The 15,810-nt window shown below is 52.7% G+C and overlaps 1 protein-coding gene and 1 long non-coding RNA gene across 4 annotated transcripts in view; one reads left to right on the top strand and one right to left on the bottom strand.

Annotated features, from left to right (window-relative positions):
• Nucleotides 1-15,810, top strand: part of LOC106722364 — a 42,301-nt gene that overhangs the window by 13,700 nt on the left and 12,791 nt on the right. The window contains exons 3-4 of one of the 2 annotated variants that reach the window (XR_001358285.2): nucleotides 5,281-5,518; nucleotides 6,392-7,143. This is a non-coding gene — a long non-coding RNA (uncharacterized LOC106722364). Of the gene's footprint in view, nucleotides 1-5,280; nucleotides 5,519-6,391; nucleotides 7,144-15,810 lie in introns of those variants that run through there. The other variant, XR_003094859.1, reaches the window with a different exon arrangement.
• On the bottom strand, nucleotides 10,620-15,321 carry GJA4 (gap junction protein alpha 4). 2 transcript variants are annotated; one of them, XM_006026994.3, is made up of 2 exons: nucleotides 15,115-15,321; nucleotides 10,620-12,967 (listed from the first exon to the last, which is right to left on the bottom strand). In XM_006026994.3, exon 2 carries the CDS (start codon nucleotides 12,944-12,946, stop codon nucleotides 11,909-11,911), a length of 1,038 nt encoding a protein of 345 aa, XP_006027056.1. In that variant the 5' UTR covers nucleotides 12,947-12,967; nucleotides 15,115-15,321; the 3' UTR covers nucleotides 10,620-11,908. The 2 variants fall into 2 exon arrangements, with proteins under 2 accessions (XP_006027056.1, XP_006027055.1); XM_006026993.3 differs by lacking the exon at nucleotides 15,115-15,321 and adding an exon at nucleotides 14,706-14,800.

The raw sequence follows: 15,810 nt of genomic DNA, 5'->3' as shown, positions 1-15,810 counted from the left end.
AGCGGGGGTCATCTAACCCCAGCCCTCTTTCCTGCCTATGCAGGGGGTCGGACTCGATGATCTATTGAGGTCCCTTCCGGCTCTAACATCTGTGAATCTATGGTGTCGGCTCACTCACACAGGTGAGGGATATGCCTGGGAGACAGTGAGAGGGACTGTATCCCTTGGGTGTCCCGTCCCGTCCCCCCTCCCCCCCCGCCACACTCACACCTGCAGGCACCCAGAGACGCACACAAGGAAAGAAAGAAATACTTCTAATGAGGTGCTCACTCCCATCAAAACAGAAACACACGTGCATGCAGGCACACGGAAATAGGCACTGAAGCACTTACACACATATACTTAAGACCTATACACACACACACGCACATACACCCCCTACCCCAGGGAAATGGATACTCTTGAGACATTTACACACACATGCTTGCACACACACATTGTCTCTCATATGCACACACCTGCACCTGCAAACACACGTGCTCTCTCTGACACACATGCACACACACACACGTGCACATTGTCTCTCATATTTATACACCTGCAACTGCAAACACGTATTTTCTTTCTCTCTCTGTCTCTGTCTCTGTCTCTCTCTGTCTCTGTCTCTCTCTCTCTCTCTCACACACACACACACACGTGTGTGTGCACACATTGTCTCATGCACACACCTGCACCTGCAAACACATGCTCTCTCTCTCTCTGACACACATGCATACAGGCACACACACGTGCACATTGTCTCTCATATTCATACACCTGCTACTGCAAACACATGCATTTTCTTTCTCTCTCTGTCTCTCTCTCTCACACACACACACACGTGCGTGTGCACACTTTGTCTCATATGCACACCTGCAAACATATGCACACGCTCTCTTTCTCTCACACACACACACGTGTGCGCATGCATATTGTCTCTCATAGTCCCACACCTGCAACTGCTAACATGCTTGCACACGCTGTCTCACTCTCTCTCTCTCTCTCTTTCTCACACACACACGTTCTCTCATTCTCCTTGCTTGCTCACTCTCATATTCACACACACCCACACACACCCACACACGTGTGTGTGTGTGTGCGCACGCAGCTGCAGAGCCGTGGGTTACTTTGTGAACCCCAGCCCCACTGACTGCTGACCCCTCTGGGTGGAAGCCCATCCGCTCCCAGCAGCCTCTGCAAGCCCTTGTCTCCTGCACCGAGCAGACAAGTGTTTCCGTTCCCATCGGGCCATCCCATCCTAGGGTTCCTCAAGCTCCCACTGCACTGGTTTAAAAAAAATCTGTGTGTTTCTTTTTCCTCCCTCCAGTCCTCTCAGCTCTTTCTAATCCCCTTGTGGCCACTTGTCCCAGAGCCTGGGAGCCACTGTACATTCCAGGAACCACCGGCACTGAAATATCCTTGCTTATCTGTTTATTTAGCTGGCAAAAAAATAAAGTCTCATTGCTGCGCTGCAGGGAGCAATAGGGGGAGCATAGGAAATAGCAGCCTTAGAGCGGGTCAGGATAGCAAAGATGGGCGGGGAGGGCAGCTGTGGCATGGGGAACGCTATTGCACTCAAGATCACCGTTAGAAATGAGCTGTGGGCAGGTGGAGAAGCCTATAGGGAAAATGTTTTGCTAGGGATGAAGCAGGGTCCTGTAGGAGTCTACTGGGGGGCTCTCAAAAGGAGTCGAGACTTGAAGGGCTAGCGAGGGCTTCTGGAGCCTTCCTTTCACACCCTGCAGCAATTCTCCCTTCAGCTTCCCCAGCAAGTCCACCCCATACTGGGGAAGTGATCACAGCCATCCAGTGCTCCAGGACCCTCCAATAGAGACACGGGTGGCAGTCCCTGAAAGATGACGACCTCAACTAGACTGTGGTGCCAGGTGCTGTAGTAAGAGAAAGCGCGTCCTTGCTCCGCAGAGCTTGCAACCCAAAGAAGACAGAAAAAGCGTGGGAGAAAAGTTGTACCATTACCTCCATGTAGGGGACTGAGGGTAAGGAGCCTGATGTGTCAGAAGTGACTCAAAAAGGCAGTGGGAGAGCTGGGAATTTGCAGGGAATGGCCTGAATGCCATGCTGACCTGCCTGGCATCTGCGTGGGGTTTGCCTCCAGTCACTGCATTCAGAGGTGCATTGCAATAGTGGGCCGTATTAGAGCAGCTTTGGGAGACAGCCCTAACTCGGTCCCAGTGTGCTAGGGGCTGTACAAACGTAGAATAATGACAACCCCTGACCGAGGCGCTTGCCATGAGGGTTAGCCAAACAGTACAGTACAACCCTCTCAAAGGGGAAGACCCTGATCCCTCCCCTGACCCTTTTGGGCCAGGTGAAAGCACAACAAAGGTGCAAAAGGGAGCTTCTTACCTGGTTTCCAGCCAGGGCAGGAGTCACCTGTGGCAGGAGCTGTAGAAGACAGCTGTAAAGCTGCTCTCCAAGGACTCCCATCCAAGGGTTGTCTTTAGACAAGCCACTTGGTCTACTGAAGCTACTCTGGGGCTGCTCTGGCCTGTGATTGGGATGGCATAAAGCCATCTTCATAGATGCAGAGGTGGGAAGGGACCTCAACACATTACCGAGTCCAACCCCCTGCTTAGGCAGGAAAGAGCGCTGGGGTCAGAGGACCCCAACCAAATGCCTATCCAGCCTTCTCTTAAAGACCCCCAAGGTAGGGGAGAGCACCACCTCCCTTGGAAGCCCATTCCAAATTTGGGCCATCCTTACCGTGAAATTTTTTCTGATATCTAGTCTAAATCTGCTCTCTGTCAGTTTGTGACCATTGCTCCTTCATCCCAAGGAGCCTTGGCAGTGAGTTCAGTGCAGCACAGATGGTCATCCAGCATACTTTGCAAGCCCTGGGAAAGAGATGGGTGTTACAGGTTGGCTTTACAGACGGGCCGTGGTGGTGTCATCCCTGTGATGGCCCAGGGAACAGGAGAGTAGCAGGGTTTGTTGGATAATCTCTTATCGGACCAACTGGCAGGGATGTCCAACAAGCTTTAAGGCACAAAGCGCCCTCCCTCAGCTTGGGAAAAGATGCAGAGACGGCTAAACGCCAGGTAGTTACAGATGGGGAAACCAAGCAGGGTCATGCTTTGCTTACGGTCACAGAGAAGGTTTGAAGCAGAGATGGACATAGACCCCCCCGCGCAATTTCTGCTCCATCCCAGCCACTCTGCCACGGCTCTTCCACCACTGCTGCCTCCCCACTGAGGGCATGGGCTCATTGTCAGGAGGTGGGAGCTGAGCTGGAGCGGCTGGCCTGGGTCTGTGGCATCCCAGAGGGAATTTCTGACGGTGCTTATCCTGTGCCGCATGCTTTGTTTGGTGTTTTCTGGGTGGTGTTATCAAGAAGCCCATTTCCTGATCGCAGAAAAGAATGGACAGTCTAGGGGAGGAACTCATTCCAGTGGCCCACCCCACGCTATCGCACAAAGGCCTGCCTTATCACTGCTGAAAACTCAGGAACAGGGGGACAATCTAGCTTGCAGAAGGGCTCAGAAGGGAAACAAAACTCACCAGCTGTAATGGGGAGGCAGCATGTGATTGTTCATCAGTCCAAACTTTGCTTGCACAGTAAGTGCTGGGGGGATGCTCTGTGGATTCGAGGCCATCATCTGTTTTCTGCATAGGATGTGCCTTTTGAGCATGATTCACTGCTTGATCTGCACCCCCTCCTTGAGACGGGTCATGGGATTACTGTTAATATGGCAGTTATTGTGTTTAATTATAGCACTCATGAGGGTCTGAGCTCTAAGTAGTGAATAGTTTGATGTGGTTTTTTCTCAACACCAGCGTAATGGTGTTTGGCAGCACAAACAGGTTCACTGGCTGGGGCTGGAGGATCTCCGGTTGCTTTGTTAGCTAGCATTGTCAGCTGTGGTGATGAGGAAGCCGAGGTGCAGTAGTGGGGGGAGGTTGGCCTTGACCTTTCTCCAAGTGCTTGGAAGAAGGTAGACCTCCCCCACCTCATCTTGGCTGGACTCCCTTTGGGAATCTGACCTCAGAAGGCTCTGCTGTGGCTGTCACCTCACAGGTATTTCCATGTGATCTTGTGTCACGTGGCAACAGAAACCAGTAAAAGTCAGGTGTGGAGGAGTGGGGTTCAGCTGTCTCACCAGTGGAGAGCCACCAATGGAGAACGGAGGTGACTTATAGTCAAATATGCCTTCCTTGGTGGCCAGCAGCGTGGCATAGCCTGGTTTCCAGCTGCAACCTTCCCTGCAATCCTTCCACGTAGAGCGCTTGTGGCCATAAGGCACTCTTGCCCCAGCAACGCAGTGCATCAGACTGTTGTGGGCCCTGCTCTGACTTCCATACACACATGCCAGGTCCTAACTGATATTACTTGGAGAGCCTTTAGAGGCCTACACACCACCTGAGTCCAGTTTGAAGCCTTAGAGGTTGACTAGGAGTTGCCCCTCAAATAAGGCTGCTGAGCACTTTTCTGACGACCAATGTCAGACCAGCCATCAGCAGCTTCTGCTCAGAGGAGGGCAGCAACTGGCCCGTGGACACTTGGCTTGGATGTTGTCCAGAGCCCTGCAAGGCCAGGCTCTTGTCATAGCATTTACATGGTGGTAGAGGTAGGGGGAAGTCCTTTGAGATCATTGCCAGGCCAGGCCAAAGGCAGGGCTGGAGATCTCATCCCCAAACAGGGGGCATTGGCATGCCCTCCCATGCCTCAAAGGGTACTGGCCAGCTCCCAAAGCCAAGCGAGGGGCTTACTGGACTGCTTCCCTGGACTTCAAAGGGTGAGCATGGGCACCTGGGGCTGGGATTCATAACAGTCATCAGGTGAGTGGTGTTTACACCAGAAAATAGGAAATATGGAGGGGGGCACGTGTCTGGAAGCCCACCAATCCTTCAGACGTGGGCACCAACTCAGGCCTGTGGGCAGGTGATGGTGGAATGAGAATTCACCACTTGAAACTGAGCTTGCAAAAGGAGCTCCTCTTTTTGTCTTGTTTCCTAGGGACTACGGCACAGGCTCAAGAAGCCAGCTGCTTTTCACCCAAAGGGGTTTGCACCTGTCCGGCCTGCTTCCTAGCACAGTGCCCTAAGCGGCAGGCTACAGGCAAGGCAAGGAAGATGGTTAAAGCTCGACTCCTGACCAGCTCTAAATGCAAGAGCCCTGAGGCCAGCAGGAGCTGTCACGTGAAGTGCCTCTGTAGCATAATGATTAGGGCATGGGAGGGAGACCTGGATCTGGTCCCTGCCTCCTGGGACCTCCTCACTGGCTAAGAGCAGAGCCAGCCCTCCAGCTGGGCCTCAAACCAACCTGTCTGCTCTCTCCAACAGGCTACAGAGCCAGGCTCCCTCTCAGCAGAAGAGTCTGGGCCTTGGAGCCCAAGTGAGCAGAGGCAAGATCAGATGTCAACCCTCATATTCAGCCTTCTCTACTGGCAAGCTCCAGGCTGTGCCCCCTGCAGCATGCTGCAGCAGGGACCTGGGGTCAGGTTTGCACATGCAGGGGACCTGGCTCTGAAAGACCAGCACAGGCCAGACCTATTGTGTGCATCTCCGCTGGATTGACCTGGTGAGTCAGTGGGTTCTTCTCCCACCCCTCCATTCCTCTGTTTCCCTATTGCCCTTGGTCTCTTAGATCCCTGTGGGGATTGCTGCTCATCTTACCCCTACCTGCAGCTGCTATATGACTTGAAACACAGTGCTGCCCACCCCTGCCTGCTTCCATGGATGCCCAGCAGCAATCCTGCACAGAAGGGCTTAGTGCCCTTGGCCTGCCTCTCTACCATCCCCTTCTCTGGGAAGCCTCCCTGCTGACTCAGACCCACACCATGCTTCGCTGGCAGATTCTCCCCCACCCCCCGCAACCTGGCCCGTGTGAAGGGGAATAGTGAGTGATTCCTTTCCGATCACCAGCCTTATCATCTGAAAACTTTTATTTGCACAAGAGCCGCCCGCCCTCCTTCTAGGAAAACACACACACACATGACCCCAGCCTCAAAGGGCCAGAGCCCTCATTGCCTCCTTGGCTCCCGACCCAACCCCTGGAAATGGTCCGCTGTGCGAATTAACTCCTGTGTGTTGTTCTTGGAGTGCAATGAAGGCTGCTTCCTCCAGCTGTGCAAGCCCCTGGCCATGCCTGGGGCAGCACAGGGCAGCCTTGTCATAACAGGCAAACAATAGCGCTGCCGAGGCCGTTATTATTGCAGCCGCGGCCCAGGGAGCGCGGAGGTCAGGACAGGGACGTCTGCAGGTTCCAAGCAAGGGGCTCTTTGCTGTCTTGTTTTCCACCTTGCTGGCTGGCGGGCTGGGGAAGTTCCAGGAGCAAAAACACCGAGCAACCCAAATAACAAAGCGCAGACTAAGCAGCGGGGCTGCCAAGGGCCCCGGCGGGCGGAGGGGCCTGCATTGTTACCTTTCACTCTAGCATTTCCTCTCCTGTCAGCACGACCAGACTCCTCTCGTGACACTGCCGAGGTGGTTTAAGAAAGCACCTAGTGAGGACTGGTGCCCTGCTGAGGCTGCAGGGTGTGGGTCCAATCCCATCTACCCTCCACTGGTGCCCAGGGGCTTTGCCCTGCTACAGCAGCTGGCAGCGGGGATGCTCCAGGCCAGGCTCTGTACAACCACAGGGAGGGGTCGTTACCCCAGAGAAGGGGCAGCCTGGAGGGATCAGAGAGGAAGGCATGGACTCTTCTGCCATTCCACGCTTGGGGAACGGGGGCACAGGGGGGTTCAACACCTGCCCCAGCAGCCCCCAGGGAGTCTGCTGCAGAGCTGGGACCTGACGGCTGCTCTCTGGAGTCTCAGCTCTGCACAGGAACCGTGAGACCAGCTGCCCTTTTGTGGGGAAGGCAGAAACACCAAAACCACCAAACCTGATGTAGCCTCCCTCTGCCAATGCCTGGTGCTCCCACAGCCTCCCCTCCAGCACTCGGAGCTATAGGAAGACAACCGCATCAGAAGACAGCAATAAGGACAGCAGCAGTGACCGCAGCAGCAAGTCCTCCGGCAAAAGCAACCACGAATGAACTGAGTTTTAAACTCCATATTCGGGGATCAGACTAAACGACAGGGGGCTGGAGGAAGACGAAATCGTGCGGATGGGTGTGTGGCAGTGCTGTTCTGCGGGTGTGTATATTGTGACGGGTGCGAGGGTGTTCCTCTGGTCAGTTAAGTAGGTAATGAATTGTGACCCAGAAGGTATGTGTGTGTATATATATATATATATATATATAGATAGATAGATAGATATAGATATATTAAAAAAACCCCAACAACTTGGGTCTATGGGAACTGAAGCACAGAGGTGCCCTGTCCTGACGACATCAGAAAGCATTAGTTTTTCACCTCACACAAGAGATGCCTGCCTCTTTCTGGGCACCATGGTGGGCAGAGGTTCCCAGGGCAAGGCCTAGCCAGGGGCTCACACCAGCTCTGCACAGCACTCTGCTATGGCCGAGGGGGCACAGGGCTGTGAGGATGAAAGGGAGGCAGCAGTAGGGTCACGGCAGGTGGCCCTTTGAAAAAACAGCCTCTTCTCTTTCACCTGTAAAAAAAGAAAAGGGCTTTCTGCTACTACCCCAGCCCTGAAATGCCAGCATGGCTGTGCGGGGAGGGGGAGTGCAGATCACAGCTGCTCATCCCACATTGGCAGAACGATTTAATAAAGAGCCAGCCCGATTTCTCATGCCAGCCCACTGCTTTCCATGCTGCTCAGGGTATTCCTGGCCTGCAGAGCCCCCCCACACTTGTGCTGCTGTACAAGAGGGTGGCCAATACCCAACTCCTGGGACAGAAGGACTGATGGGAGGGGGACTGGGAAATGCATCAGAATTTGAAGGGTTAAACCCAAAAGCTCTCTGCATGTTCCTCCCTCCATCTCTTTCCTTCCACAGCTGATTGCAGCGATACTGGGCCCATTCACGCAGCTGGGAGGGGGCACGTTTTTGTCTACTCCAAGAGTTATTTTTAAGAATGCAGCAGCGTTAGGGAAGGGAACGTGCTTTGCTGGAGTATTTTAAGCTTTCTGGTTATAGGAACAGTAAACAATATAGGAGTTTCAGCTTATCAGGAGCTCATTTCCACCTATTATGTAGCAGCAACTAGGTCTATGGCCTGCATGGTCCTTTATCACTGTCTCCAAGCCCCTATTCCCTATGTGAGAGGCAGGCAGTTTATTAGGAAGATGTAAGACTGGTCTGCATGCAGAGGGAAGCCAACAGCTGGACAGTCCCAGCACCCTTTTCCTAGAGAAATTTTGCTCTATTTCTAAGACCCCATGTCTGCTCCAAATAGTACAATATCAGGCTCAGTCATTACTGTGCGAGGATGGAGGCTGTGCAACTCAGGGCTTTATAATGAGACTGCCCTGATGAATAAGGGCTGCAGAGAGATTGCTCAAGCATGCTACCATGGCTCCAGAGCACCAAAGGAGTTTATTTCTGGGTGGCCTATGCACTGGGCAAGTCAAACAAGAAAGAAAAGCCCAAAAGGTGAAGATCATATCATGAATGACATCAGCAACCAGTAAGGCACTATTAGATCATTAATGCTCTGACTGTAACTCAGGGCACTCAATGGGATTAGGTCAGACTTCCTTCCCTTCTGCCCCGAGCGGGTGGAAAAGACCCCAGTACAGCCACGTAACTCAGTCATGCAAGTGGGATGTGCATGAGCCAGCGAGGCTGCCGCGCTACATTGGAACAGATCACCAAGAGCAGCAGTTCCTAATCTTGGGGTTGTGACCCCATTGGGGGTTGCAACCATAGGCACAGACTTATTTTTGCACTGGGGAGCAGGGGGCAGTGCCAAGACAACGGACACATGCAAAATTTTATGCATTTCAGGTGACAGCCCGCTTCTCAAGGGGAGCCAGGGCCCGCAGACCCCTGCGCACTCAGCTCCTCTACTTCAAACGATAAAAAATGGGGTCCTAAAAGACACTTGACAGTGTCAACCAATTATGATGAACATACTTCCTGTTTTTAGATATGCAACTCTTGTACACGGCAGTCATTCATCCACGCATGACAGTCGCGGCTCCAACGCGAGGCACTTGTACGTTACAGGAAGCGGATGTAAAGATCACTATGTTGATACTGGCTGGCTGGCATACATTTTACATGATAGAGACATCCAATATGGATGTTTTTCTCTAAAAATATAAAAAAAAATAAATAAAAATTCTGCCTCAAGCTCTAGCAGTAAAGCTAATGACAAGGATGAGAACAAGAAACCAAAGGAACGCGAAACATGAAAGTACGAATTTGATGCATCCTTCCTCATTGATCTTGTCTACAGCATCTTGGGATGCAAAAAACTTCCAGTATTTAAATAAGGTCACGCTGAGGAAAAGGTTGGAAAGCCCTGACCTAGAGAGAGGTGAGGATGCATCTTAGGAGTTTAAGTGGAGATTATAACAAACACCCATCTCAGATTTGTGAAAGCAGAAACCATCCTGTCTGGAGCAAGGCAGGGGTGGGGGGGACCCCAAACACTTAGACTACAGGTCCTCTTGAATCCTTCCCATAACAAACACCCATCTCAGATTTGTGAAAGCAGAAACCATCCTGTCTGGAGCAAGGCAGGGGTGGGGGGATCCCAAACACTTAGACTACAGGTCCTCTTGCATCCTTCCCAGGCCAATTTTTATAGGAGCATTTGATTTTAAAACCACACTGGTTCTAGGTTAACTTGCCTAGAGTAAAACCCTTTAAACCTTCTTGCCAAGGGCTGCTGGCTCTCAGAACCACCCCACTAGCCACAAATTGGGACTTGGGGCAGAGGACAAGGAAACACTCTGCAAAGCACAAGGTATTTGGGTCACTGTTTTATTTGACGAGATGTAAGTTTGAAGTCTGCCAAGAGAAATACAAAGGAAACAAAAATCCTGGAGAGCAACTCTGATCTGCCACCCGCTCACAGCAGAGTCCATGTACTTTGGTTATGCTGGGACAGATGTCTGCAGTGCTTTGGTTGGTCTCCAGAATGAACAAAAAACAAAGAAAACCCCCCAAAACAGTGACATGAACAAACAGAAAGAAGGACGTTGGGTCACATCCTTGTTGTTTCACAGCTTTGGGATTCCAGGGATGGCTTACTGTAGCCTGAGCTTTTTAAGAACAGCAACAATAGGCTTGTTCTTCCTCACGCCCCATGGTGACATTTTGCTACAGCAGGAGAGGACCTGTGTGGAAGAGGAGACATCCAACTCCTCCTTTCCCTGCTTCCAGAGGGTGAAATGACTTTGATGCTCTTGCAGTGCAGACCTCTCAGCTGTGAACACCCGTGCCCTGCTGCTCCACCCTATCCCACAAAGCCCCCACTCACGGAAAGGAGAGCTACCAGTCCTGGACTCACATAATCCCCATCTTGAATGACAGAGTCCAAGGAACAAGGGCGGTAGGGAAGGAGTTCCTTTGGCCACATCAACATCTGGACATCCAAAAGGACCATCTTGACTCAATTCTAGCATTTATTTTTCCCCCAGCTTTGGATGCAGCCAAGTTCTTGCAGTATCACAAGAGCCCACACTCCAGAACGTGGGCCTTTCAGTTCTGGATGTGCAGCAAGTCTGCTAGAAGAGTTGGACATGGATAGGGTGGTTCATATTAGCCAGACAGCTGTAGATCCAGTGGCAGAGACTATCATTTTTTTTTTTCTACACTCAGACTCAGACCAACAACAACAACAAAAATTAGACAAATCTTAGACGTGAGGAAGAACCCAGGGTAAAGCAGCAAGGCTACTACTGCTGATGTGTACAGGAGAAATGCATACATAGATACATGAACAGCACATTGCTCTACACACAAATGGTGAACAGTGCATATAGCTCAGCTCTGCCACCAGGCAGCTCAAGGGAGCCTGGGTTTTAAGACAGGTAGTATCCTCCATTACAGCAGTTTTTGACCCAAAGCCATCCCCCTGGGAGCTACTCCGATCTCAAGGGGGGGGCACAGTGTAGCAAGGCACTTAACGGCTTAAATAAGCAACTGAAGTCAGGCAGCAGCACATAGCGAGTAGCCAGTGCTAGGTTTCTTTTAGGTATTTTTCCCTGAAGAGCATTTGGGCAAGTGGCTCTGAAGCCGAGCTGGCTTCAGCTCAGGACCACCTTCAATGAAGAGCCTATATGGAAGTGTTGCTTAAGGGGATTGCTAGGCTGAAGCCAGCACCTGGCAATACCTTGGAGGCAGGCAGATTCCAACAGCATTAGAAGGGGGTTTCTTTCCCTGCGCTGGTCCAGATTCACTCTGGTCGATGAAGGTGGTGGAGCGCTTTCATCTGAAGGCTATAACAGCAAAGACCTGAGCTGGAAGCCACTGACTTGCCGTAACCCTTGGTCAGGGAAGGGCTATTTGCCCTCTGCTCTTCTCCCTGATAGTTGCGTTATGGATATCAATCCAATCAGCTTCCCCTGAGAATCCAGTGGCAGTTCTATCCCATGGCAGAACAACTTAGTTTTCCATGCAAACCACCCAAGATCCCAGCCGAGAAGGGATTTTGTTTGGTTTCCATGTTTATACAGTGTTAAAAAAAAAATAATAATAGAAGTCACAAACTGCCCTCCAGGGACAGCAGCTGCAAAAGAAAGAAGTCAAAGTGTAGCTTGTTTGAAGCAATAGTTAACTCAAGGTCTTTTGTCCAGAGGACAGTCCTCTTCCTGACAGTCTCGTGTAGGTTTCAGCCGGATGAGCCAAAAGGTTACCGCACTGGGACCTGTGGCCAGTTGGCTACCACATGCCATTGACCCCCCCATGCTTGCTGTGGGCTCACAGGAGTCCATGGAACAACATCTGCAGCACCCTTACTTTAAGCACAGACCCATGAGGAAGTCAGGTTTCTGCCCATCAACCAAAATGAGAAACCTCTCCAAGAAAGAGGACACAACCAGAAAGTCTGTGAGCCACGACAGCCTCCAACGGGGCAGCCCAGAAGACAAGAGCCGGATTGCAGATGCTCAGACGTACTGTTTTTTAGAAGCGGAGCTACTGGGACGACTGGTCTGCTTCTCCAGGGACTGGGCATTAGCAGCACAGGCGTTGGGCAAAGGTTTGCTACCATTGCACAGGGCCAGGTTCTCCTCGGTGTTGAAGTTGGTCCAGTTCTGCTCACTGGACAGCTTATTGTAAGACTGGTAGGGAGGAGCACGAGCCTCGCTCATGGGCAGGTAGTGGTACTGCTTGGGCTGGTACGGACCACCAGGCACCTCACACAGCTTTTCATCCGGGAAGGAGTCCTCACCCAGGCCGGCAGGGGATCTGGATGAGATCTTCTTTAAGCCGTTGAGCATATTCTTGCAGCAGAGATGGACGAGCTCCATGAGGTTGAGACCGAGAGAGATGAGACCCACCACCAGCATGAAGATAATGAAGATGGTCTTCTCAGTAGGCCGGGAGACAAAGCAGTCCACCCTGTGAGGGCAGGGGACTCTCTCGCACACAAAAACAGCTGGCATGGAGAAACCATACAGGTACCACTGACCCAAGAGGAAGCCAGCCTCAAAGATACTCTTGCAAATCACGGTGGTGATATAGGAACACATGAGGGGCCCCTGGATCTTGATGTGTCCATCCTCCGCGACAGAGATCTTGGACATCTTTTTCTCTACCACTGCCAGAGCCTGCTCAACCTTCGGGTCCTTCATCGGCATAGCTCGCAGCTCACTCTCTCTCTGCTTCAGCTTCTCATCCAGGCGGGAGAGGTAGATGACATGGCCCAGGTAGATTAGGGTGGGGGTGCTGACAAAGAGGAACTGGAGCACCCAGTAGCGGATGTGGGAGATGGGGAAGGCTTTGTCATAGCAGACGTTGGTGCAGCCTGGCTGCTTGGTGTTGCACAAGAAGTCCGACTGCTCGTCTCCCCACACCGACTCCCCCGCCAGGCCCAGGATGAGGATCCGGAAGATGAATAGCACTGTCAGCCAGATCTTCCCAATCACTGTCGAGTGCTCTTGGACCTGGTCCAGAAGTTTCTCCAGGAAGCCCCAGTCTCCCATCTCTTAGGGGGTCTCGAGGGTCTGGCAGCAGAGAGACAACAAGAATCACATCAGCATGGCTCCTGGGAAACAGAGACATGGGGTCTTCTCCCACTCATCACCAGTCCACTCCCTGGGGCCAGCATCCCTGTGACCAAATGGGTGACACACCCTAGACAGGCCACCCTAGCAAGGCATAGGGGCTTTGCCAGCCCAGCATGGAGGCTTGGTATTCAAGAGCAGCCTCACTTTGTGGTCCAAGCTTTCTAGCATCAGGGAAACTTAGTCTCTCAGCTTACACTGGGAGTCTACATTACTGCAGGAAATGGGGGTGGGGTGGGGGAAAAACACAAGGGGTGTTCCATGGAGCACAGGATATATTGGTCCCAGTTGAAGCCAGTACAGACTTCATGAGGAGCTGGTTGGACTGTTTTAGCCACCTTAGTGGCATGGAAAGGGAGTGCATCTTTGCTAGGTGCCCTGGGGGTTCATGGCCAAAACCTCTAAAGCAGCAGTTTTTAAACTTTTCTGTACCAGGACCCATTTGTAAACATTGATGGCCAGTCTCGACCCACTGCCCTTCACTCCCAACCTGCTGCCCCCCACCCTCAGGTCCCAACCTCCGCGTGGGGCAGGGGCTGGGTGTGTGTGGGGCATGGGCCCCCCCCAAGCAGCTCCTTGCAAGCTGAAACTTGGACAGCCTGCAAGGGAAAAGAAACTGTTTCCTACATTGGTCTCTTTTAAAGGAGAATGCGTTTTTAAAAATTCATTCAAGACCCTTTCATATATTCTTGCGACCCACAGGTTGAGAAAAACTGCTCCCAAGTACTGTTTCTGCTCAAACCCAGCTGCTACAGCAAGGTGTTAGCCAGGCTCCCCAGCTCCCCGTTCAGTAGGAGCTAGGACACCCTCCCCAAAGAGCCTTCTTTCCAAATAAGATCAGGCAGCAAAGCATGGAGGGGGAGCAAAGAGTCCCTTATGCTGCCAGAGTCCATTCCAAGAGACATTGCCGGGTGACACTCAGCCTAGCAAGAGCAGCAGTTTCCTCCTGTCCATCAGGGAGCAAGGCAGGACAGCTCATTGCTTTTGGTTAAGGAAGCAGAGTGCAGGGCAGCCTTCAGGCTTCTCACAAGGAGCCAGCACGGCCCCTTAGTGCTGCCCAGCATGGAGACAGCCCAAACCCTGCAGTTCTCACCCACTCTTCACAACAGCTCTGGGGAGAGGGGCAGAGCAGAGAAGCCACCAAAGCAAGTCAGGGACTCTGGTCACCCTGGCAGAGCTGAATTCGTGCAGCAGGGGACACCCCCAAAACTATTCCCAGGGTCAAGGACTCCCATCAGGGCCATGTCTCCAGAGCAACGGCAGCCACCACCACCTGGAGCAGGGTCAGGAACAAGCCAGCCCCTCCCCAGCTCCTACAACTTATCCTGCTACCGGGACACCCCAGCCTGGCAGCTGGGCTAACACCCAAGTCAGGCTTCCCTGGCTAGCAAGATGCAAGCAGTGTAGATGCAGCAAGTGTCTGTTGGGGTGGGAGCCCTCATCCCTGGGGCCACATTCTTCCTCATGGGGCAAGGGCAAGACCCCTACCCCAGTTCCCCCTTACCACCACCAAGCAGAAGCTGTAGGCACAACTCCCTCACTTCCCACAGGAGGGGAACAGAGGATAGCTACTCAGCTCCCAGGTCAGCCTGGGCACCCCCATTGCTTCTAGAGAGGAGGCACTGCATCCCCAGTGCAGCAGCAGCTGGCTGAGGACAGCCCCAAGCCCCCCACTCACCTCCCAAGAGCACACGCAGTCCCAGCTACAAGGCTCTCCTACTCCCAGCTGCCAGTCAATCCCCAGACCCAGGAAGGGAAGCAGGCAGGAAGCTCCTTTGTAATTATCCCCCCATCAATTAACCAATTAAGGACTCCACTGGCTTTTTAAAAGTGAAATCAAAGGACAGGAGAAGTGGGGTCTGGATCTGAAGTCAAAGGGAGATAGCAGATGGGGGTGAAGTGAGGCTGGAAGGTGCATGCCATGAAGCAGGAAGCCAAGCCCTTTTGCATTTCCTTTCCCTGTAGCATCCCACAGCCCCTTTCATGACTCTTGCTTCCCCCCTAGCTGCTCAGGGGGGCACAAAGCCTGCAGTTCCCATGTCACTGGCTTGCTTGGAAAACAGACCCAGCAGCTGGCATTTACTCACCTGCACCAGGCACAGCTGTGTAGCCCAAGTCCCTGCTGACCTGCTCCTGGGAGCGGAGCACCCTGCCTGCCCCACCTGGAGACACCTGTGGCTGCAAGCGAGGGAAGCCGGTGCTGCCCACCCGAATCCCTGGGACGCTTCTAGGGAAAACTTGGCCATGGAGAGTCACTTCCCAGGAGGGGAGGAGCTGTAGGAAGCAGGGGTGGGAAGAGGGGCTGGTAAAGCAAAGAGTCCAGCTGCAGAGCCTGGCTTTAAAGGGCCAGCTGTTGGGACAGGTGTGTTGTGGGGAAGCAGTGACTTCATTGTTTTCCTGCCTGCTGGTGCAATATGAAGTCACTGGAATAGGGGGAAAGAGCATTATTTAGGGGCAGGGGGTACAATGGCCTTGCTGGGCTCACCTCGCTCTTAAAGGGACTCGCAGACAGAGCCAGGGCCTCGTGGAAATAGGAAATGGAGGAAAACAAGCCAGACGAGACTGAAATAATAATCCTCAGTCTGGGTCAGGAGGCCTTCAGAGCCAAAACCAACACGGGCAGGGCCGTGGGGAACATCCCATGCCAGGGCAATGCATGGAAACAATGAGGGGCTGAGAAGCTGGCAGCAGCGAGGCTTGCAGGGGGTCACTGTGCCCTGGGGTAGGCTGGTCAGTACTTCTGTCTTCCCCTGAAGCTGGCCACTGTGCTATCCTGGATGCTG

The sequence above is a fragment of the Alligator sinensis genome, unplaced genomic scaffold (genome assembly GCF_000455745.1).
Source record: "Alligator sinensis unplaced genomic scaffold, ASM45574v1 scaffold547_1, whole genome shotgun sequence".
Lineage (NCBI taxonomy): Eukaryota > Metazoa > Chordata > Crocodylia > Alligatoridae > Alligator > Alligator sinensis.
The sequence above is the reverse complement of the archived record's forward strand: the minus strand, read 5'-3'. Positions and strand labels throughout refer to the sequence as shown.

Coding starts and splice junctions, on each gene's coding strand:
- GJA4 (XM_006026994.3), bottom strand. CDS start 12,946: ATGGGAGACTGGGGCTTCCTGGAGAAACTTCTGGACCAGGTCCAAGAG.